This window comes from Carcharodon carcharias, chromosome 7 (assembly GCF_017639515.1).
Source record: "Carcharodon carcharias isolate sCarCar2 chromosome 7, sCarCar2.pri, whole genome shotgun sequence".
Lineage (NCBI taxonomy): Eukaryota > Metazoa > Chordata > Chondrichthyes > Lamniformes > Lamnidae > Carcharodon > Carcharodon carcharias.
In genome coordinates, this window is record NC_054473.1 from 105,172,705 (window position 1) to 105,195,817 (window position 23,113).

The following is a 23,113-nucleotide window of genomic DNA, read 5'->3' on the forward strand; positions in this document are numbered from 1 at the left end:
CATGGAATTGGAGGGAATATACTGGAATGCACTGAGAGCTGGTTAATGGACAGAAAAGAGAGAGTAGGAATAAATGGGTCATGTTCAGGCTGGCAGACTGTGACTAGTGGGGTACCACAAGGATCAGTGCTTGGGCCCCCGCTATTCATAATCTATGTCAATATTGGGATGTGGAGATTAAAGGTAATATTTCCAAGTTTGCAGATGACACAAAACCATGTGGGAGTATGAGTTGTGAGGCGGATGCAAAGGTGTTTTAAGGAGATTTGGAGAGACTAGGCGAGATTGGCATATGGAATATAATGTGGGGAAATGTAAGGTTATCCACTTCGGTAGGAAAAACAGAAATACAGAGCATTTCTTAGATGATGAGAGTCTGTGAAGTGTTGAACTTCAAAGGGGCTTTGGTGTCCTTGTCCCTGAGTCACTGAAAACTAACATGGAGGTACAGCAAGCAATTAAGAAGGCAAATGGTATGTTGACCTTTATTGCAAGAGTTTTGAGTATAAGAATAAAGATGTCTTACTGCAATTATACAGCGCTTTGGTGAGACCGCACCTTGTGTGCAGTTTTGCTCTCCTTACCTAAGGAAAGATATACTTGCTATAGAGGGAGTGAAATAAAGGTTCATTCCTGGGATTTATTCCTGTGCTGGAGGGATTGCCCTTTGAGGAAAGATTAAATAGACTGGGTCTTTAATCTCTGGAATTTAGAAGGTTGAGAGGGCTCAACAGGGTAGATGCAGGAAGGATGTTTCCCCTGGCTGAGGGATCTAGAATCAGGGGACACAGTCTCAGAATAAGGGGTAGGCCATTTAGGACTGAGATGGGAAGAATTTCTTCACTCAGATGGTGGTGAATCTTTGGAATTCTCTACCGCAGGGGGCTGTGGAGGCTCAGTCATTGAGTATGTTCAAGACAGAGATCGACAGATTTCTACATTTCAAAACATCAAAGGATACGGGGATAGTGCAGGAAAATGGCGTGGAAGTAGAAGATCAGCTATTATCTCAATGAATGGCAGAGTGGGCTTGGAGGGCTGAATGGTTTACTCCTGTCCTATTTCTTATTTTCTAAATTAAAGGTATAAAAGCATTTCAGTTGGACCCTTGACTTTGAGATCATCACTACTGTTTCCTCCCAATGGCAGGGGGGGTGGTGGGGGAAGTGTAAGTACAGGTGATATAGAGAAGATGTCACTTGTCCTTGATGCTGGATGAGTTGGGGTGGAGAGGGGTGAAGATAGAAAAAAAAACAGGTTATGTTAGATGAGGCAGAGAGCAACAGGAGAAAGGGCCACCCTTAAGAACAGACAAAAAAGCTAAGAAGAGCCAAAAAAAAACTTAAATCTAGTTAACGTGGGCCAATATTCAAAAGGTCATTGAAAATATAAAAAAAACATCGGGCAGGATTCTCCCTTCGTCAGGCGGGCGCAGCGGGCGTGGGAGTGGCCACGAAATGGACCTTCGCCTGCTATCAGACCCTGGCCTTTGATTTCACACTGGCTGGCCAATTAACAGCCAGCCAGTGTGAACCACGCACTGAAAGCCTCAGTGCTGCTGGGGTCGGGGGGCGGGAGGAGTGTGAGCGCTAAAGGCTGTGCAGACGCAGGGGTGCATTCATTGAAAGCTCCCTGAAAGCACAGAGCTGCCTCTGGGAGCACAAGAATTTACAATGAGAAATAACGATTTTAAAAATAAGGGAAACATGTCCCCACATGTGACTCAGTCACTTGAACAGGGACATATTAAAAATTATGTTTAAAACATTTAAAAATAATTATTGTTGGAACTATGGAAGAGGTTTCCTAAAAAATGCAAAGGCTGCCTGGCCTATTCACCCACCCGCCAACATAATGTTGGATGGGTAGTGAAAAATACAAATTATTTGCTAGTTTAATGGCCTTAATTAGCCTCTTAATTGCTGGCAGGCGAGCTACTGACTCTCGTGCATACCCGCCAACTGAAATATCGCATGAGTGCGCGACGTCATCGGGACGCTCGCCCGACATTATCAAGCACTATTTTATTCCCACCCATGGGGCATAAAGTTCTGCCCATAAAGTTGAAGCATTCTGAAGTAAGGCAGCAATGCAAATGGCCAGTGAATGTGGTGTTTTTTTATTTTTAAAACTGTCTGATGATTAATTGGATAGGGAGTTGATTCATTGTATTTAATATCACACTGAACACCAGTATCAGAGGAATCTTTTTCACAATAAGCTCTTCAGGTTCTGTTTTTATATAATTCTGTGTATTAATAATAGCATCAGCAATAAAACAAACTTGAAAGAGATTGATGCAGTAATTGCACAAATTAACCATGCAATTAAAACAAAGATTAACTGAGATTAAAAATTTTAATTGAGATATTAATTACATTTATTTATTTTCAATGGTTTGACAGCTGTAATCTATACAGCAGGTAGCTTTGCCTGGCAGAGACTATGTTGCCCATTTAGGTAGGAGCTCACCTCAGCCCAGCAACTTTGATTCCTCAATTGGAGGGTCAATCAGAGAACCCCATCACATGGGAAATTCACCGAGAGGCAGGGACCTTTCACCCAATCACAGCAGCCCTGATTTAACCTGGGTCAGGCCAGGTTCAGATGAAATATATTAACTTCAATGAAGCATAAAATGGGACAGGATTTCAAAAAGAAATCACCAACCCAAACCAGCCCCATTCTCATCGGGTGTGTGTTAACTTGGGATCGGGACTCATCTGTTTGTGTTTATTCCAATCTGCAGGGAGAAGATGACCTGTATTTCAAAGCCTGAACGAGCTTAAGTTTGAAGGTTTCACCTTGAGAAGCCAATCTCTCTTAGAGCCCATACTTAGTGAGGTGGTAATGAATGAACTACATTTCTACAGTGTATTTCATGACATCAGGATGTCCCAGAGGTTGATACACACAATGAAGTACTTTTGAATCATAACCATTGTTGCAAAGTAGGAAATGCAGCAGCCAATTCTGGCACAGTAAGATCCCACAAACATCAAAACGATAATTGTTGCATAAGGGTCCGGCACACATAGGGTTAATGTGGAACAGGGTACAGTGCTGCCCACACATGATGTAAGAGGCACATGACCCAGACCCAGGGGTCAGTGTGGTGTTGAGCAGAGATGTGTATAGACCTATGCATGGAGACAGCTCCTAGCTTTTACCCTTTACTGTATGTGTATACATAATTCTAGTGGTTAACAAAGATTACAGTTAATCTACTGAAGACTTCTTTAAAACATACCAGTCTGTAACCAACACCCTCCCAACAATAATGACTGGATTATCTGTTTTAGTGATGTTGGTTGAGGAATGAATATTGTCACTGCATAGAACATGCAGTCATGTTCAAAACAGTTCAGCTGGATCTTTCATGTCTACCTGATGGGACAGATGGGACCTTAGTTTACCATTTCACCAGAAAATTGTGTGTATATAGTTTTCACAGTGTGGGGAATTGATCACTGTCATAGTGAAAATCATAGTGTTGCATTTTACGCAAATGAACTACCCACAAGTCTGAAGGCTGTGCATTGCCTCCACGGAGTGCTTTCCATCAAAAGAAACAGAAAAATCCAACATGCATTAGTGATATTTCAGTAACCAGTAAACAGGAAGGACTGTCTGTTACAATCCCTTAAACATGTTTCCGTTCAGCTGAACACTGAGCAAAGAAGCCCGCATTCACTGTACAAAGGTGCATGAAGTCCACTTACAGCTGTTATCAGTGAATCTGGGCGATCCAAAAATCCAAGGATTGTAAGGGGTTTCTAATGTTTGTGCACTGTGCACTGCACAGGCTGTGTAACATTCCCTCCAATTGGATAGACTGCCAGAGCCCAGAGGAAGAATGACAATGTGCGGTACGGTACCAGAGCGGCAAGTGGTGGAGGGTCAAAATGAATGGATATCATACACACAAGTTAATGGATCTGGCTTTTGATGAATGTCACTTCCTGCCTGGGACAGTTTAGAAAGCAATTTCAGACTTCGAAAATGAAAAGTATTTTTCAAATGGTGTGATTTAGATTCCAACAGTCCACATGTTCTTATACCTTTTTGGTTTCACATCATTAAATATAATGAGGCACTTCACAAAAGTTCACTGATTTCACTTCTTTGATGATTTTCAATGTGAGAGCCTTGTGGAAATCCTGAGGTCATGGGCAATGCTTGATCATGGCAAGTTCTTTCTATACAATTCCTTAACCATCTCTGTATTCCTTTCAAAGCCATATGGCTCAGGTTTTATTAGAAGCCTCTTATGGCAAATGCCTTGTGAAAGTCAGTGCATGAAAATTTGATCAACTTCGCTTAATACCTGCATGCTGAGATTTTCTTAAACATTTCATCCAAAGTACCCAAAGTGACTGCCTTTTCCAATGATGAGCCATCCCATTTAGCCCAGACTGATCCGAGGGTTCACTCATGTTATCCAGTATTAGGGGCTGGTGGGGTTCAATTGAAGCTGAGGCATAAGATTTTCCAGCATGCCCTTGCTCCCTTTCCCAAACAGCGATAAAGCTATCTGACCTCCTATTTAAGAGACTACTTCTTCTGAGAATGTTTTGGACAAATCAAGTATCTCTGGCTATCTTCTCTCTGTGCCATCCACCCCACCCATTAAGACCATAAGACATAGGAGCAGAAATTAGGCCATTTGGCCCATCGAGTCTGCTCCGCCATTCAATCATGGCTGATAAGTTTCTCAACCGCCTTCTCCCCGTAACCTTTGATCCCCTTACCAATCAAGAACTTATCTATCTCGGTCTTAAACATACTCAATGACCTGGCCTCCACAGCCTTCTGTGGTAATGAATTCCATAGATTCACCACTCTCTGGCTAAAGAAGTTTCTCCTCATCTCTGGTCTAAAAGGTCTTCCCTTTACTCTGAGGCTGCGTCCTCGGGTCCTAGTCTCTCCTACTAATGGAAACATCTTCTCCACATCCACTCTATCAGGCCTTTCAGTGTTCTGTAAGTTTCAATCAGATCCCCCCTCATCCTTATAAACTCCATCGAGTATAGACCCAGAGTCCTCAAACGTTCTTCATATGTTAAGCCACTCTTGGGATTGTTCTCGTGAACCCCCTCTGGACCCTCTCCAGGGCCAGCACATCCTTCCTGAGATACGGGGCCCAAAATTGCTGACAATATTCTAAATGTGGTCTGACCAGAGCCTTATAAAGCCTCAGCAGCACATCCCTGCTTTTATATTCTAGTCCTCTCGAAATAAATGCCAACATTGCATTTGCCTTCCTAACTACCGACTCAACCTGCAAGTTAACCTTAAGAGAATCCTGGACCAGGACTCCCAAGTCCCTTTGCACTCCAGATTTCTGAATTCTCTCCCCATTTAGCAAATAGTCTATGCCTCTATTCTTCCCACCAAAGTGCATGACCTCACACTTCCCCACGTTATATTCCATCTGCCTGTCCACATCCTTCTACAGCCTCCCCACCTCCTCAATACTACTTGTCCCTCCACCTATCTTTGTATCATCTGCAAACTTAGCCAGGATGCCCTCAGTTCCTTCACCTAGATCATTAATGTAAAAAGTGAAAAGTTGTGGTCCCAACACTGACCCCTCCGGAACTCTACTAGTCACCGGCTGCCATCCTGAGAAGGACCCCATTATCCCCACTTTCTGCCTCCTGCCAGACAGCCAATCTTCTATCCATGCTCGTACCTTGACTCTAACAACATGGGCTCTTATTTTACTGAGCAGCCTCCTGTGCGGCACCTTGTCAAAGGCCTTCTGGAAGTCCAAGTAGATAACATCCATTGGCTCTCCTTTGTCTAACCTACTCGTTACCTCCTCAAAGAATTCTAACAGATTTGTCAGGCATGACCTCCCCTTGATGAAACCATGTTGACTTTGCCCGATTTTATCATGCATTTCCAAGTATTCTGAAATCTCATCCTTAATAATGGACTCTAAAATCTTACCAACGACCGAGGTCAGGCTAACGGCCTGTAATTTCCTGTCTTTTGCCTCACTCCCTTCTTAAACAGGTGGGTTACATTAGCGATTTTCCAGTCCTCTGGGACCCTCCCTGACTCCAGTGATTCCTGAAAGATCACCGCTAACGCCTCCACTATCTCTTCAACTATCTCCTTCTGAACTCTGGGGTGTAATCCATCTGGTCCAGGTGATTTATCCACCTTCAGACCTTTCAGTTTTCCTAGAACCTTCTCCTTGGTAATGGCCACCTTACTCACCTCTGCCCCCCGACTCTCTTGAACTTTGGGGATGTTACTCGTGTCTTCCACTGTGAAGATTGACGCAGTGAACCTATTCAGTTCCTCCGTCATTTCTTTGTTCCACACTACTACTTCTCCAGCGTCATTTTCCAGCGGTCCAATGTCCACTTTTGCCTCTCTCTTACCTTTTACATATCTAAAAAAAACTCTTGCAATCTTCTTTTATATTACTGGCTAGTTTACCCTCCTATTTAATCTTCTCCCTCCTTATTTCTTTTTTAGTTGTCCTCTGTTGGTCTTTGCAGGCTTCCCAATCCCCTGGTTTCCCACCGCTCTTCGCCGCATTGTATGCTTTCTCTTTAGCTTTTATGCTGTCCCTGACTTCCCTTGTCAGTCATGGTTGCCTCTTCCTCCCTTTAATAACATCCACCACCTCCCCCACCCCCTTCATCAAGGATGGATTACACCTGCCACTGTGATTTCAGCTTCAGTTTGAATATTTCCCATGAACTCAAGCCCTTACTGTGATAGGCAGTTTCCTAGCTGCAACACATTAGCGAGATCACAACCGAGTTCACAATGGGCACAAGGCCACAGCACAAAACAAGCAGAAAGTTGGCACTAACAGTGACTTCATTGCAAGAAACTGGTGTGGAAAATGCAAAAAGAATCAGTTGTGGATAAGAGAGTGATCATCCGAAGAGTGGGGTGAAGCTATTAGTAGAAAAGTGCCCAGGGATCTTAACTCTATATCTAACCTGTGTTTGCACCTGTTCTGGGAGTGTTTAATGGGACAATACAGATGGAGCTTTACCATGCATCTGACCCTGTGCTGTACTTGCCCTGGGAGTGTTTGATGGGGACAGTGTAGAGGGAGCTTTACTCCGTATCTAATCTTGTTCTGTACCTGTCTTGGGAGTGTTTAATGGGGATAGTGTAGAGGGAGCTTTACTCTGTATCTAACCCTGTGCTGTACCTGTCCTGGGAGTGTTTGATGGGGACAGTGTAGAGGGAGCTTCACTCTGTATCTAACCCCGTGCTGTACCTGTCCTGGGAGTGTTTGATGGGGACAGTGTAGAGGGAGCTTCACTCTGTATCTGACCCTGTGCTGTATTTGCCCTGTGAATGTTTGATGGGGACAGTGTAAAAGGAGCTTTACGCTGTATCTAACCCTGTGCTGTACCTGTCCTGGGAGTGTTTGATGGGGACAGTGTAAAAGGAGCTTTACGCTGTATCTAACCCTGTGCTGTACCGGCCCTGGGAGTGTTTGATGAGATAGTGTAGAGGGAGCTTTACTCTGTATCTAACCCTGTGCTGTACCTGTCCTGGGAGTGTTTGATGGGGACAGTGTAGAGGGAGCTTCACTCTGTATCTGACCCTGTGCTGTATTTGCCCTGTGAATGTTTGATGGGGACAGTGTAAAAGGAGCTTTACGCTGTATCTAACCCTGTGCTGTACCGGCCCTGGGAGTGTTTGATGAGATAGTGTAGATGGAGCTTTACTCTGTATGTAACCCCGTTCTGTGTCCTGTGAGTGTTTGATGGGGAGAGTGTAAAAGGAGCTTTACTCTGTATCTAAAACAGTGCTGTACCTGTCCTGGGAATGTTTGATGGGAAGAATGTAGATGGAGCTTTACTCTGTATCTAACCCCGTGCTGTACCTGCCCTGGGAGGGTTTGATCCTGGGTCTGAAATGGAAAGTATTCCAATCCCCATTACTCACATCCCTCACCTCAATAAGCAGAATATTACTGAAGGTTCCTCGCTCATTTTAGTCCCTTCTCCATTGTCACTGTGGAGATCACTGATGTAATCAGTTCTTTTTGGGAGCCAATTCTTGAAGTCATGTCAAATGAGAAATGAAAAACTAAAGAACCTGCATTTATGCAGCATCCGCAAGACTTTTATTTTGGCAGGAAGAATAAAAGAGAAGCATATTATGATAATGGTGAGGGATTGCAAAGATCTGAGATGCAGGGGGATCTGGGTGTCTTGGTGCATGAAGCGCTGAAGGCTAGTTTGCAGGTACAGCCGGTAATTAGGAAAGCTAACAGAATGTTATCATTTAATGTGAGGGGAATTGATTACAAAAGTAGGGAGTTTATGCATCAGTTATACAGAGCACTGGTGAGACCATATCTGGAGTACTGTGTACAGTGCTGGTTTCCTTATTTAAGGATGTAAATGCATTGGAAGCAGTTCAGAGAAGGTTTACCAGACGAATACCAGGAATGGGTGGGTTTTCTTATGAGGAAAGGTTGGACAGACTAGGCTTGTATCCACTGCAGTTTAGAAGAATGAGAGGTGACTTGTTTGAAACATGTAAGATTCTGAGGGGTCTTGACAGGGTGGATGTGGAGGGGATGTTTCCTTTTATGGGGGAACCTAGAACTAGGGGTCAATGAGGCAATTCTTTTTCTCTCAGATGACCATGAGTCTTTGGAACTCTTTCTGAAAAGGCGGTGGAATCAAAGTCTTTGAATATTTTTAAGGCAGAGGTGGATAGATTCTTGCTAAGCAAGGGGGTGATAGGTTGATAGGTTATTGGGGGTAACTGGGTTGCAGATTTGAGTTTACTGTCAGGTCAGCCATGATCTTACTAAATGGTGGAACAGGCTCAAGGGGCTGAATGGCCTCCTCTTCCTCTTTGATCGTATGTCTGTATGTTCACAGCTACTGATTTGGTGTGCAGTCATCATTGTTGTCTAGTAACAATAGTAAAAAGGCATAAATGAAAACTAAAATCTGTGGGCGATAGTATAGAAAATAAAACATTCTTAGAAAACATTTATATACATACTTATTTAAAAATATCCCTGACTATCATAGTCTCCGTATCTTCAGACCCTCAGTGGTAGGAATCAGTACTTGTAGGGCCCCATCAATTTTGATAGAGCAGTTTTCTAGGTTGTTACCATTTGGAATTCCCAATTTCAGGACATCTAATGAAGCACTTTTGAAGTTTTGTATCGCAGCACATAGGGTTGGCTATTTGTGCACAGCAAGATCCCACTAACAGTGACAAACTAAATGAACAGATAATCTGTTTTCTTTTCTTTTAGCGAGGTGTGTTGAAGGATAAACATTGGCCAGGCCATCAGGGAGAGTGCCAAGGCTCCTTTGAAATAGTGCAGTAGGATCTTCTGCAATCACCCAAGAGGGCAGATGAGGCCCAGGTTTAAAAACGTAAGAGCATCATTTTCTTCCTCAGTATAAGCACCCCCATTCTGCTGGCATTTCACTGAAAGAAAGAGGGGATTCAACAGCTGAAGCCTCCCAATCCCAGGAAAGCCTGCCCTTGGGGATGCAATCTCTATCGCATTTGACGGTGTGTCAACCCTTTAGTGATATCAGAATAGCTTTGCTCAAGTGAAGGGCCCCATTTTTTCTGGACATACCTTTACCTGAGAAAGACTGGGGAGTATTTTTGATAAAAAAAATGTCCACTCCTCCCTCAGTCTTTTCATCCCCACGCAGTGTCCCAATACAGCAGTGGCCAGGGTTAGGAAGACTAAAAGAACGTCTTACATTTAGATAGCACCTGTTGCAACCACCGGCTCAAAGCATTTTAAAATCAATAAAGTACTTTTGAAATGTAGTCACTGTTGTAATGTGGAAAACGCAGCAGCTAATAGTGCACAGCAATCTCGCACAAACAATAATATGGACAGATCTGATTTTTGAGGGCTAGGCATTGGCCAGGGTACTGGGAAAACTCCCTGTTCTTCCAAGCAGTGCCATGGGATCTTTTTCATTCAGTTGAGAGTATACATGGGGCCTCAGTTTAACATCTCATTTGAAAGAGCGCACCTCTGACGCTGCAGCACTCCTTCAGCGCTGCACTGGAATATCAGCCTCAATGTTTGTGCTCAGGTCCTAGACCAAGACTTTAAACTTCTGACTCAGGGGCAAGGTGGTACTGACTAAGTCATAGCCATTGCCAGCAGGCTCAGCATCAACAACATCAGTTGGTGCAGGTCAGAATAGACACCAGTTAGTTCGCTGCTCCTTACCTTATTCTCCAGGCGGCCAATCAGTTCTGCCAATCTGTTGATCTGCGATTCAAGGCCTTCTTCTCTGTTGGCTGGTAGAGCTGATGGGAACACACACACACACACACACAGACACACACACACACACACACACACACACACACACACACAGACACACACACACACACACACACACACCTTATGGTTACAAACTTTCTGAAACCACACACAAAGTAGTTCAACCACATCCTCAGAGGGTAAATACAGCACCTGGCATCTGGTTCCCTGGTTCAATTCTTCATTTCTGCTAGGCTAACTGGCTTTTCATCTTCAAGCCCAATGCTGTCCCTGCCCTGCAGATGTTTGATCGGATAGTGTCGATACAGAGTAAAGCCCTATCTACACTGTCCCCATCAAACACTCCAGGACAGATACAGCACAGGGTTAGATACAGAGTAAAGTTCCCTCTACACTGTCCCCATTAAACACTCCAAGGCAGGTACAGTATGGGGTTAGATACAGAGTAAAGCCCCTTCTACAAGATGCCCATCAAAAGCTCCCAGGACAGGTACATTTGGATTCAAGCCCAGATTATCTTCTGCCATATAATGTCTCCTAACAGGTTGGTTGGTAAATTTGTTGCTTGACGTCATACTGACCAGAAACCCTCAGGTAAAAAATTATCAGCCTTATACTGAAATCCCTCTATGGCCTTGCAGCTCCCTATATCTGTAACCTTTACAATCCTCCGAGATCTCTACTTTCCTCCAAATCTAGTATTTTGTACACCCTCTACTTGCCTCAGTCCATACTTGGGGTCAATGCATTCAGCTGTCTCAGCCTTTAGCTCTGGAATTTCCTCCCTAAATCTGCCTCTCCACCTCTCTCCTCTTCTCAGATCATCCTTAAAACCCACCTCTGCGCCCGAGCTTTTGGTCACCTGTTCTCACATTCCTTCTTTGATTTAGGGCAGTTTGCAATTTTGGTGTTTGGTTATCTCCTTGGGATGTTCCTTGTCAAAGCCAATGCCCCTTTGTATTGATCGTACCCAAAAAAACTAAGGCATGATATAAAAGTAAGTTGTTGTTATAAAGGGAATGCTATCATCACTAGAAGATGATAATTGCAATATCTCATAAAGGGATATAGTATCCAGGAGAAAGTGATCGCCCACCATTGTGATGAAATGATACTCAAATGATTATCAAAGATTAGCACTGAAATAAATAACTTCAGCCCCCGCTATTGTACCTCCCCCATATTCATTTCACAGTCTGACAGTAAGCATGGTGAAACTCTATTTAAAAACAAATCTGAGCCAGAGAGACTGTGTGACATAAAATATTACTTCATACAACATATCAGAGAGTTCCACCGATTTAATTAGACCTATATTGTAAGTGTCATCATTAAACAATCAGACCTTCTCAATGTGATGCCTCTTTCAAATCGTCTTCCCCCTCCTCACAGACCTACCAACATTCTGCAGACAGAAAACACATCAATCCATCCCACTAAACACTGACTGACATTATTGCGCTTTATTAAATGCAATCACTTCACTTCTCTCTTTAATGTACAGTCCAGGTAGATTGATCCTACTCTGAATTGGAAAGGCATTAAGTTTGTCAACTGAGAAATTTTGAAATGATGGCGCTGATGTTTAAATTCAGTGAGCAGTGTACTTTGATGTCCAGTTAACCTTGCCACTACTCCTTAAAGTGCTGCCCCTCGCTGTAGTACAGCCCCTTGGGGCATGGCATTCTAGTCACAAGTGTGACAGTGCATAGAGAATTTTAGTCCCTCTAACACACAGTTGCCCTAATTTTGGTGCACGCTTAGCCCAGTTACTGTAGACTCACACACTTTCTGATGACTTACACTTACCCAAGTCTGCCAGTCTCACACTTACGCTTTACACGTACCGGAGTCATTGTGATTCACACCCTGCCTGGTGACACACACCTACCTAAATCGTTTTTCAGCTTTTTGTCCCTAGCTGCCATTCTGTTGTTGGTTAGGTTGCACGAGGCCTGCTGGTTGTACCAACTCTCCACCACACCATGGCTGGCCTTGCTATCATAGAACCTGTGACAAAGGGGATTAAGTCACTCCATTTATCAAAGCTGTTCCACATTCACATTGCCCTCTGACTTTCCTTGTTTTTTAAGATGGTACTTTTCCCAATCTCCAGAAATTATCGGCAGAGGCCCAGGAATCAGCCGGCAATCAATCCCAGTGGAATGTCAGGGAGTTTCAATTTCCTGCCTGAAGTTTCCTGTTGCAGAGTATGTGAGCATTTCATTCCCATGGGGAAGAGGTGCTTGTGAGGAGAGGTTTCCTGTTCTTTATTTTTGTGTATCTTGTTTTCAATAGGAGTTTGATTTTCAGGCCTCGAGTTGTGCCAATACAGGACAGGGGAAATCAGAAGATTGGATGAGAGCACTGTGCACGTGATTTGTCCTCAATCCCTTCTGCTCCCAGTTTTTAACCTGGCTGCATTTTTTGCTCGGCTGCACAACAAGGCAGATCTTCCTGTTCAACAGCAGGTTCTGAGAACTCATGATATTGAGCACCAGCCAAGCTCTCAATGTCCTGGCACCAAATCTATTCCAATATGGCAAAACTCCACAAAAGCCCTAGAAATTCCCAATGAGGTAACAGTGCAGGGGGGAGGCAGTGGCATAGTGGTTTTATCACTGGATTAGTAATCCCGAGACCCAGGGTAATGGGGAGCCAGGTTTGAATCCCACCACAGCAGATGGTGGAATTTCAATTCAATAATACATCTGGGACAAAAATGTCCAATGATCATGAAACCATTGTCATAAAAACCCACAAAAGTCCTTTAGGGAAGGAAATCTGCCATCCTTACCTGGTCTGGCCTATACGTGACTCCAGACCCACAGCAATGTGGCTGACTCTGAAATGCCTGAGCCACTCAGTTCTCAGCCTGTGATGCCCCCACCCCATGAATAAGTTTTAAAAAAAGCTGAATCCCTGGCTATGATGGCACATGACAGCCCAACTCAGCTGAAAAATTGATGAGAGACATTGAAAGAGGGCACAGCAGGAGGTGAGATGGTAGGCCCAGCAGAAAATCCAGTCTCCAGAGAAAACAGCAGGGACATAGGAAGACCAGGCAATGGGAACTCTGAGCAGAGTTGCAGCAGTTGAGAAGTAAGAACCAGTGAGTTTGGCCTTCCGCACTCAATGAGCAGCCAGCAAAAGGGTGGCTTTAGGGATAAGGGATTAGAGTTAGGCTAGCGCAGAATCAGCATCATTCAACAGATTTTTAAAAGTGGGTCTTTCAGGAAACCGCCTCCAAGGACCTTCTCACCTCGAATAGGTCTGGAGCCTCCTGCTTTTTAGCTCAGCATCACTCTGCCCCAAGTCATACAAATCATTGCAGACAAATGTCAGAGATAAATGTGCTCTATTAAATGTCAGTTTGATACATCAGAATGTTAGCAGTAACAATAAAAATGTCATTGAGTTCAAGACACTAGCTGTTACTGCAGTAGATACTCTCGAAAGAGGAGAGGGGCTGGTAAAGCTGCTGAGAGGAGAAGAGCTGACCCAGTGAAGGTCCTTCATGTTCCTGAAGGTAACAAAATGAAGTTGGAGGATATTAGGTCCATCCTTAGGCCTGGATCGATGAATAATGATTGACACGACACTGGACTTTCCAGTGTTGAGGCCTAGTGACAGTCAGGAGGGAAGGAAGACAAATCTAAAGGCTGCTTAACCCTGATAATATGCCAAAGTGGTAGGCCTGGGAAGAGTGATATCCCATTGCTAACTGGTTCTTTCCTGCCCACCTTTCCAAATCCTTTACTGGCTGCAGGTGCAAGGTGACAGCCATCCCCTTCCCTTACATTGGAGCCTAGGCTGTGAGTCATAAGGCTAACCAATGGCGGGGTGCATCACAACAGACTCTCACCCTTTGTGGCCCACAAGCCCCTTTTTGAATTTTGAGTAGCATTCTAGCTAACACCAGTTGTGAATCCCATACTAGGTACAGTCCTGGTTTATTCTGGCCTTGAGAGACTCATTCCCACACAAGGTGTCGCCATTGCGCACAAAGCCATCTGGGAAACCCAATAAAAACTCCAGCTTTAAAGCAAGAAAACCTCCAGGGCAACGGCAAGTTATTCAGCTTCTTAACTGCTGCTGATTGCTTTTCAAAACCTTTCGCACTCTGACAGAACAAAGGAAGAGTCGTGAATTCCCACCACTGGGCCATGAGAAGAAACAAATAATCCATCTTCACCAACAAGTATTCAAGCAAATCAGCAGCCTGATAAATCAAGAGTGAAAACCCAGCACTGAGCTATCTGGCTGTTGCTAAGCAACAAACATCCACTCTCCCACCCATCACCCACCCCATCCGTAATTTTAAGAATAATTATGAAGACTGCTTGTACAGTATTGTTACTTGCTTTGCCCATCACTGTTCATATATTCACCAATCATTATCCAGCAACAATTGACATTACCTTAGGGATCAGGAGAAGCTAAAAAAATACCTCAGAGAAAGAAATTGATTTCAAATGCAAGAATGTTTGGAACAAGAGTAGGGCATCCAAGCTCTGAAGCCTGTTCCGCCATTCAGTTGGATCATGGCTGAACTGTACCTCAATCCCACTTATCCAGCTTTGCTTCATACCCCTTGATACCCATGCCTAACAGCCATCGATCAGCCTAAAGGCCCATAATGCAGGCGCAGTGACTAAGCTGTGGGAGAAAGAGAGAAGTTGAGGTAAAAGAAGAGCAGTGATCAGTATTTTGATCTGTAGATTGAGAGCTGAAGGGAATTTCAGGACTGAATTATTATCTTGACCACTGAATTCGAGGGCAGTAAGGAAAACCACAGTGGGAATGACACAGCTGGCTGGAACCAGGCCAGCAGGTAGTTTGAAACACCCCACATTACTTACCTGCCCTGGAGCCACATAATCCAGTCAGCCATGATCTTACCCTACAATTCTGATCAGGCAACAAGGATACCCAATTAAAGCCAGAGGACCCAATCTTTGTGTAGACATGCTGACTCCAAATTGAACTCAGAAGGAATCTACTTACCCTGTCTGAGTGGTCTGATCATTTATGGCATCAACTGCACTTTCCACAGAGGTCAGCAGGGACTGAATCTGGCTGGCTGTCTCCTTCAACAGGAATCGGGTCACAAATTGGTCCAACTTTGTCCCACTCTCATACACCTGATGAGCAAAAGGGAATTAAGGTCAATCAAAACTCTTTAAAAGCATACAGTAAGAAATAAGATGAAATTCAGGATCTCTTTTGTGTTTTTTTTTGGTAATTAATTCTCCATTACATGATTACTAAACATCTACAGAAGTCTCACGTCTGGAACTTTATCAAATACCTTTTGTAAACACTATAGAGGGAGTGCAGAAGAGGATTACAAAAATGGTTTCAGGGATGAGAAACTTCAGCTATGAGGATAGATTGGAGAGGTTGGGGCTGTTCTCCTTGGAGAGAAGGAGGCTGAGAGGAGATTTGTTAGAGATGTTCAAAATCATGAGGGGGCTGGACAGGGTAGATAGAGAGAAGCTATTCCTACTCGTAAAAGGATCAAGAACAAGAGGACACAGATTTAAAGTGATTTGCAAAAGAAGCAAATGTGATTTGAGAAAAATCTTTTTCACACGGGTGGTTTGGGTCTGGAATGCACTGTCTGGAAGTGTGGTGGAGGCAGGTTCAATCGAAGCATTCAGGAGGACATTAGATAATTATTTAAATAGAAACAATGTGCAAGGAATAGGGAAAAGGCAGGGCAATGGCACTAGGTCATATGATCATTTTGAGAGGCGGTGCAGATATGATGGGCCAAATGGCCTCCTTCTGTGCTGTTAAGGTTCTGTGATCCCGTGAAAATTCAGGTAATTCTCCCAGTTAGTCCCTGTGCAATAATTTATTTCAGTTCCATCAAAGAACTCCTGTGGATTAGTGAGGCATGACCGACAGCTCTGAAATGTATACTGGCTGCTCATTATGGCATTGGTGCTTTTGAGAACATCTGAATATTAATGACAACTCATAAAATTATTGATTATTTCCATGCTATGAGTTTCGCTTGTTAGATCTGTAATTCCAGGGTTTGCCCTGCAGTCGTTGAAAAGCCACCCGTATATGGCTGATCTGGTAGGTAAAGACCCACCCATGAGCCCCTCTCAAAGTGATGTGGTGCTGTCTGTGAAGCCTGGCGCTGATAACTGTGAGTGCTGACCGAAGAAAGGTAGGCAAACAAACCTCGAAGGCCCAAGCAAAGTGCAGCGCGCCAGGTGCAAGAACTACAAATGATGTTGTGAAACAAGTCAGCATGTTATCCCCGCCGGCGTGGGCAGGGTGATCCAGCAGGGGCTATGAGTCAAGTAGGCAGGCCTTATGTTGATGCATTACAATGAGGTTCCCGAAGCACAGTGACAGGGAATGCAGCCCACCATCGGCTGGCTGAGCGGGTGAACGAAAGCTGGTTTCACAATATCGTCACGCTGTTTTTGGCCTTCTCGCCGTATTATCTGCTCACGCAAAAGAGCACGCCCGACACCGGGGGCAGGGAAAATCCAGCAATAATAGCGACAAAATGGGAATTCATTAATTCAACAACTATCTATACAATGGGAGCGAATGGTAAGTAGATTCTCCAAAACGATTGTATATAGTCAGGGTGAATGCAAATAGGATTAGTAAAATATGATTGTACACAATAAGAGTGAGCAGGAAGGGGACTGGTACAATACGATTGTACACAATAAGCGTGAGTAGGAAGGGGAATAGCACAATATGATTGTACACAATAAGAGTGAGTGCGAAGGGTATTAGTACAATATGATTGTACACAACAACAGTGAGCAGGAAGGGGACTGGTACAATAAGATTGTACACAATAAGAGTGAGTAGGAAGGGGACAAGGACAATATGATTGTACACAAAAAGAATGAGTAGGATAGGCACTAGTAAATTATGATTGTACACAATAAGAGTGAGTAGGAAGGGGACTAGTACAATATGATTATACACAATAAGAATGAGCAGGAAGGGGATTAGTACAATATGATTGTACACAATAAGAGTGAGACGGAAGGGGATTAGTACAATGTGATTGTACACAGTAAGAGCGAGTAGGAACGGGATTAGGACAATATGATTGTATACAATAAGAGTGAGTAGGATTGGGACTAGTACAATATGATTGTACGCAATAAGAGTGATTAGGAAGGAGACTGGTACAATATGATTGTACACAACAAGAGTGAGTAGGAAGGGGATTAGTACAATATGTTTCTACACAATAAGAGTGAGTAGGAAGTGGACTGGTACAATATGATCGTACACTATAAGAGTGAGTAGGAAGGGGACTAGTATAATATGATTGTACACAACAAGAGTGAGCAGGAAGGGGACTGGTAGAAAACGACTGTACAAAATAAGAATGAGTAGGAAGTGGACAAGGAAAATATGATTGTACACAATAAGAGTGAGTAGGAAGGGGACTAGTACAATATGATTGTACACAATGAAAGTGAGTAGGAAGGGGATTCATTAATTCAACAATTATCTATACAATGGGAGCGAATGATAAGTGGATTATCCAAAACGATTGTATATAGTCAGGGCGAATGCAAAGGGTACTAGTACAATATGATTGCACACAATAAGAGTGAGTAGGAAGGGACGATTATAACATGATTGTACACAAGAGTGAGCAGGGAGGGGACTGGTACAAAATGATTGTACACAATAAGAGTGAGAAGAAAGGGGACTAGTACAATATGATTGGACACAATAAGAGTGAGTAGGAAGGGGATGAGTACAATAGTATTGTACACAATAAGAGGGAGTAGGAAGGGGATTAGGATAATATGATTGTACACAATAAGAGTGAGTAGGAAGGGGATTAGTACAATATGATTGTACACAATAAGAGTGAGTAGGAAGGGGACTAGTAGAATTGATTGTACACAACAAGAGTAAGTAGGAAGGGAACTAGTGCAATTTGAATGTACACAATGAGAGTGAGTAGGAAGGGGACCAACACAATATGATTGTACACAACAAGAGTGAATAGGAAGGGGACTGGTACAATACAATTGTACACAATAAGAGTGAGTAAGAAGGGGATTAGTACAACATTATTGTACACAATAAGAGTAAGTAGGAAGGTGACTAGTATAACATGATTGTACACAATAAGAGTGAGTAGGAAGGTGACTTGTACAATATGATTGTACACAGTAAGAATGATTAGGAAGTGGACCGGTACAATATGATTGCACACAAGAAAAGTGAGTAGGAAGGGGATTAGTACAACATGATTGTACACAACAAGAGTGAATAGGAAGGGGATTAGTACAATATGATTGTACACAACAAAAGTGAGCAGGAACAGGACAGGTAAAAAAAGATTGTACACAATACAAGTGAGTAGGAACAGGGCAAGGAAAATACGATTGTATACAATAAAGTGAGTCGGAAGGCGATTGGGACAATACGATTGCACACAACAAGAGAGATTAGGAAGGGGACTAGTACACCATGATTATACACAATAAGAGTCAGTAAGAAGGGGACTGGTACAACATCACTGTATACAATAAGAGTAAGTAGGAAGGGGAAAGGTACAATATGACTGTCCACAATAAGACTGAGTAGGAAGGGGATCAGTACAATATAACTGCACACAATAAGAGTGAGAAGGAAGGGGACTGGTACAATATGTTTGTACAGAGTAAGAGCGAGTAAGAAGAGGATTAGTACAACATAATTGTACACAATAAGAGTGAAGAGGAAGGGGATTAGTACAATATGATTGTAACAGGAGACAGAAGGAAGGGGACTGGTACAAAACAATTGTACACTATAAAAGTGAGTAGGAAGGCGACAAGGTAATACGATTGTACACAATAAGTGAGTCGGACAGGGATTAGTACAATACGACTGGACACAATAAAACTGAGTAGGAAGGGGATTAGTACAATATGATTTACACAACAAGAGTAAGTGAGAAGGTGACTAGTATAATATGATTGTACACAATAAGAGTGATTAAAAAGTGGACTGGCAGAATATGATTGTACAGAATAAGAGTGATTAGGAAATGGACTGGTACAATATCATTGTACACAAGAGTGAGTAGGAAGGGGATTAGTACAACATGATTGTACACAATAAGAGTGAATAGGAAGGGGATAAGTACAATGTGATTGTACACAACAAGAGTGAGTAGGAAGGGGACAGGAAGAATAAGACTGTGCACAATAAGGGAGAGTAGGAAGTGGACGAGTACAATTTGATTGTACAGAATAAGAGTGAGGAGGGAGGGGACTAGTACAATATTCTTGTACTCAATAAGAGTGAGTAGGAAGGGGGTTAGTACAATGTGATTTTACACAACAAAAGTGAGTAGGAAAGGGTCTGGTACAGTATGATTGTTCACAATAAGAGTGAGTCGGAAGGGGATTAGTACAATATGATTGTACACAATAAGATTGAGCAGGAAGGATCCTGGTACAATATGATTACCAACAATAAGAGAGAGTAGAAAGGGCACTAGTACAATATGATTGTACACAATAAGAGTGATTAGGAAGTGGACTGGTACAATAACATTGTACACAATAAGAGTGAGTAGGAAGGGGGTTAGTACAACATGATTGTACACAATAAGAGTGAGTCGGAAGGGGATTAGTACAATATGATTGTACACAATAAGATTGAGCAGGAAGGATCCTGGTACAATATGATTACCAACAATAAGAGAGAGTAGAAAGGGCACTAGTACAATATGATTGTACACAATAAGAGTGATTAGGAAGTGGACTGGTACAATAACATTGTACACAATAAGAGTGAGAAAAAGGGGATTAGTACAACATGATTATACACAATATGGGGGAGGAGGAAGGGGACTGGTACAATATGATTGTACACAGTAAGAGTGAGCAGGAAGTGGACTGGTAAAAAACGATTGTACACACTAAAAGTGAGTAGGAAGGGGACAAGGAAAATGTGATTGTATACAATAAGAGTGAGTCAGAAGGGAATTGGGACAATTTAATTGCACACAACAAGAGAGAATAGGAAGGGGACTAGTACAACATGACTGTACACAATAAGAGTGAATAGGAAGGAGATTGGTAAAACATAACTGTATACAATAAGTGTGAGTAGGAAGGGGAAATGTACAATATGACTGTACACAATAAGAGTGAGTAGCAAGGGGATTAGTACAAGATGACTGTACACAATAAGACTGAGTAGGTAGCGGAGCAGTACAATATAATTGCACAGTACAATATAATTGCACACAATAAGAGTGATTAGGAAGTGGAGTGACACAATATGATTGTACACAGTAAGAGTGCTTAGGAAGGGGATTAGTACAACATAATTGTACACAATATGAGGTAGTAGAAAGTGGCCTGGTGCAAAATGATTGCACACAACAAGAGTGAGTAGGAAGGGGATTAGTACAACATGATTGTACACAATAAGAGTGAGTAGGAAGGGGATTAGTACAATTTGATTGTACACAATAAGACTGAGGAGGGAGGGGACTAGTACAAAATGATTGTACTCAACAAGAGTGAGCAGGAAGTGGACTGGTAAAAAATGATGGTACACAATAAAAATGAGTAGGAAGGGGATAAGGAAAATATGATTGTTAAATATAAAAGTGAGTCGGAAGAGGATTGGGACAATATGATTGCACACAACAAGAGAGTACGAAGGGGACTAGTACAACATGATTGTACACAATAAGAATGAGTAGGAAGGAGACTAATACAAAATGATTTTACACAGCAAAAGTGAGGAGCAAAGGGACTGGTACAGTATGATTGTACACAATAAGTGTGAGTAGGAAGGGACTGAGTACAATATGACTGTACACAATAACACTGAGAAGGAAGTGGATCAGTACATTATAACTGTACACAACAATAGTGATTAGTAAGTGGACTGACACAATATGATTGTACACAATAAGAGTGAGTAGGAAGGCGACAAGCAAAATATGATTGTACACAATAAGAGTGAAAAGAAAGGGGATTAGTACAATATGATTCTATTCAATAAGAGTGAGTAGCACTGGGGTTGGTACAATATGATTGTACACAATAAGAATGAGTAGGAAAGGGATTAGTACAAAATGATTGTCCACAACAAGAGTGAGTAGGAAGTGGACTGGTACAATATGACTGTGCACAAGAAGAGTCAGTAGGAAGGGGACTGGAACAATAAGACTGTGCACATTAAGGCAGAGTAGGAAGTGGACTAGAACAATTTGATTGTACTCAATATGAGTGAAGAGGGAGGGGACAATTACAATATGATTGTACTCAATAAGAGTGAGTAGCAAGGGGATTAGTACAAGATGACTGTACACAATTAGACTGCATAGGAAGCGGATCAGTACAATATAACTGCACACAAAAAGAATGATTAGGACGTAGACTGGCACAATATGATTGTACAGAATAAAAGTGATTAGGAAATGAACTGGTACAATATCATTGTACACAATAAGAGTAAAAAGGAAGGGGATTAGTAGAACATGATTGTGCACAATAAGAGTGAATAGGAAGGGGATTAGTACAATATGATTGTACACAACAAGAGTGAGCAGGAAGGGAACTGGTACAAAAATATCATACACAATAAGAGTGAGTAGGAAGGCAGCAAGGAAAATATGGTTGTACACAATAACAGTGAGAAGGAATGGGATTAATACAATCTGATTGTACTCAATAAGGGCGAGTAGGAAGGGGACTTGAACAATAAAACTGCGCACAATAAGGGAGAGTAGGATGTAGACTAGTACAATTTGATTGTGCACAATAAGACTGAAGAGGAAGGGGACTAGTACAATATGATTGTACTCAATAAGAGTGAGTAGGAGGGGTGTTAGTACAATATGATTGTACACAATAAGAGTGAGTAGGAAGGGGTCTGGTACCATATGATTGTATAAAATAAGAATGAGTAGAAAGGAGACTAATACAATATGATTTCACTCGACAAAGGTGAGCCGGAAAGGGACTGGTACAGTATGATTGTACTCAATAAGAGTGAGTAGGAAGGGGATTAATACAATATGATTGTACACAATAAGAGTGAGTAGGAAGGGGATTAGTACAATATGATTGCACACAACAAGAGTGAGCAGGAAGTGGACTGGTAAAAAATGATTGTACACAATAAAAATGTGTAGGAAGGGGACAAGGAAAATATGATTGTATACAATAAGAGTGAGTCGGCAGGGGATTGGGACAATATGATTGCCCACAACAAGAGAGAGAACAAAGGGGACTAGGACAACATAATTGTACACAATAAGAGTGAGTAGGAAGGAGACTGGTACAACATTACTGTATACAATAAGAGTGAGTAGGAAGGGGAAATGTACACTATGACGGTACACAATAAGAGTGAGTAGGATGCGGATCAGTACTATATAACTGCACACAATAAGAGTAATTAGGAAGTGGACTGGCACAATATGATTCTACAGAGTAAGAGTGATTAGGAAGTGGACTGGCACAATATCATTGTACACAATAAGAGTGAACAGGAAGGGGATTAGTACAACATGATTGTACACGATAAGAGTGAATAGGAAGGAGATTAGTACAATGATTGTACACAACAAGAGTGAGCAGGAAGGGGACTGGTACAAAACAATTGTACACAATAAGAGTGAGTAAGAAATCAACAAGGAAAATATGATAGTACACAATAAGAGTGAGAAGGAAGGGGATTAGTACAATATGATTGTACACAACAAGAGTGAATAGGAAGTGGACTGGTACAATATGATTGTACACAATAAGAGTAGGAAGGGGACTGGAACAATAAGACTGTGCACAATAATGGAGAGTAGGATGT

At 42.4% G+C, this 23,113-nt stretch overlaps 1 protein-coding gene across 1 annotated transcript in view; it reads right to left on the reverse strand.

The window, feature by feature from the left end:
* The window catches only part of necab2 (N-terminal EF-hand calcium binding protein 2), a 255,472-nt gene that overhangs the window by 61,665 nt on the left and 170,694 nt on the right, over positions 1 to 23,113 (reverse strand). The window contains exons 6-8 of the mRNA XM_041192422.1: positions 15,287 to 15,423; positions 12,171 to 12,289; positions 10,223 to 10,302 (exon numbers count right to left, since the gene is read on the reverse strand). Coding sequence (XP_041048356.1) covers positions 10,223 to 10,302; positions 12,171 to 12,289; positions 15,287 to 15,423 — 336 coding nt within the window. The remainder of the gene's footprint in view (positions 1 to 10,222; positions 10,303 to 12,170; positions 12,290 to 15,286; positions 15,424 to 23,113) is intronic.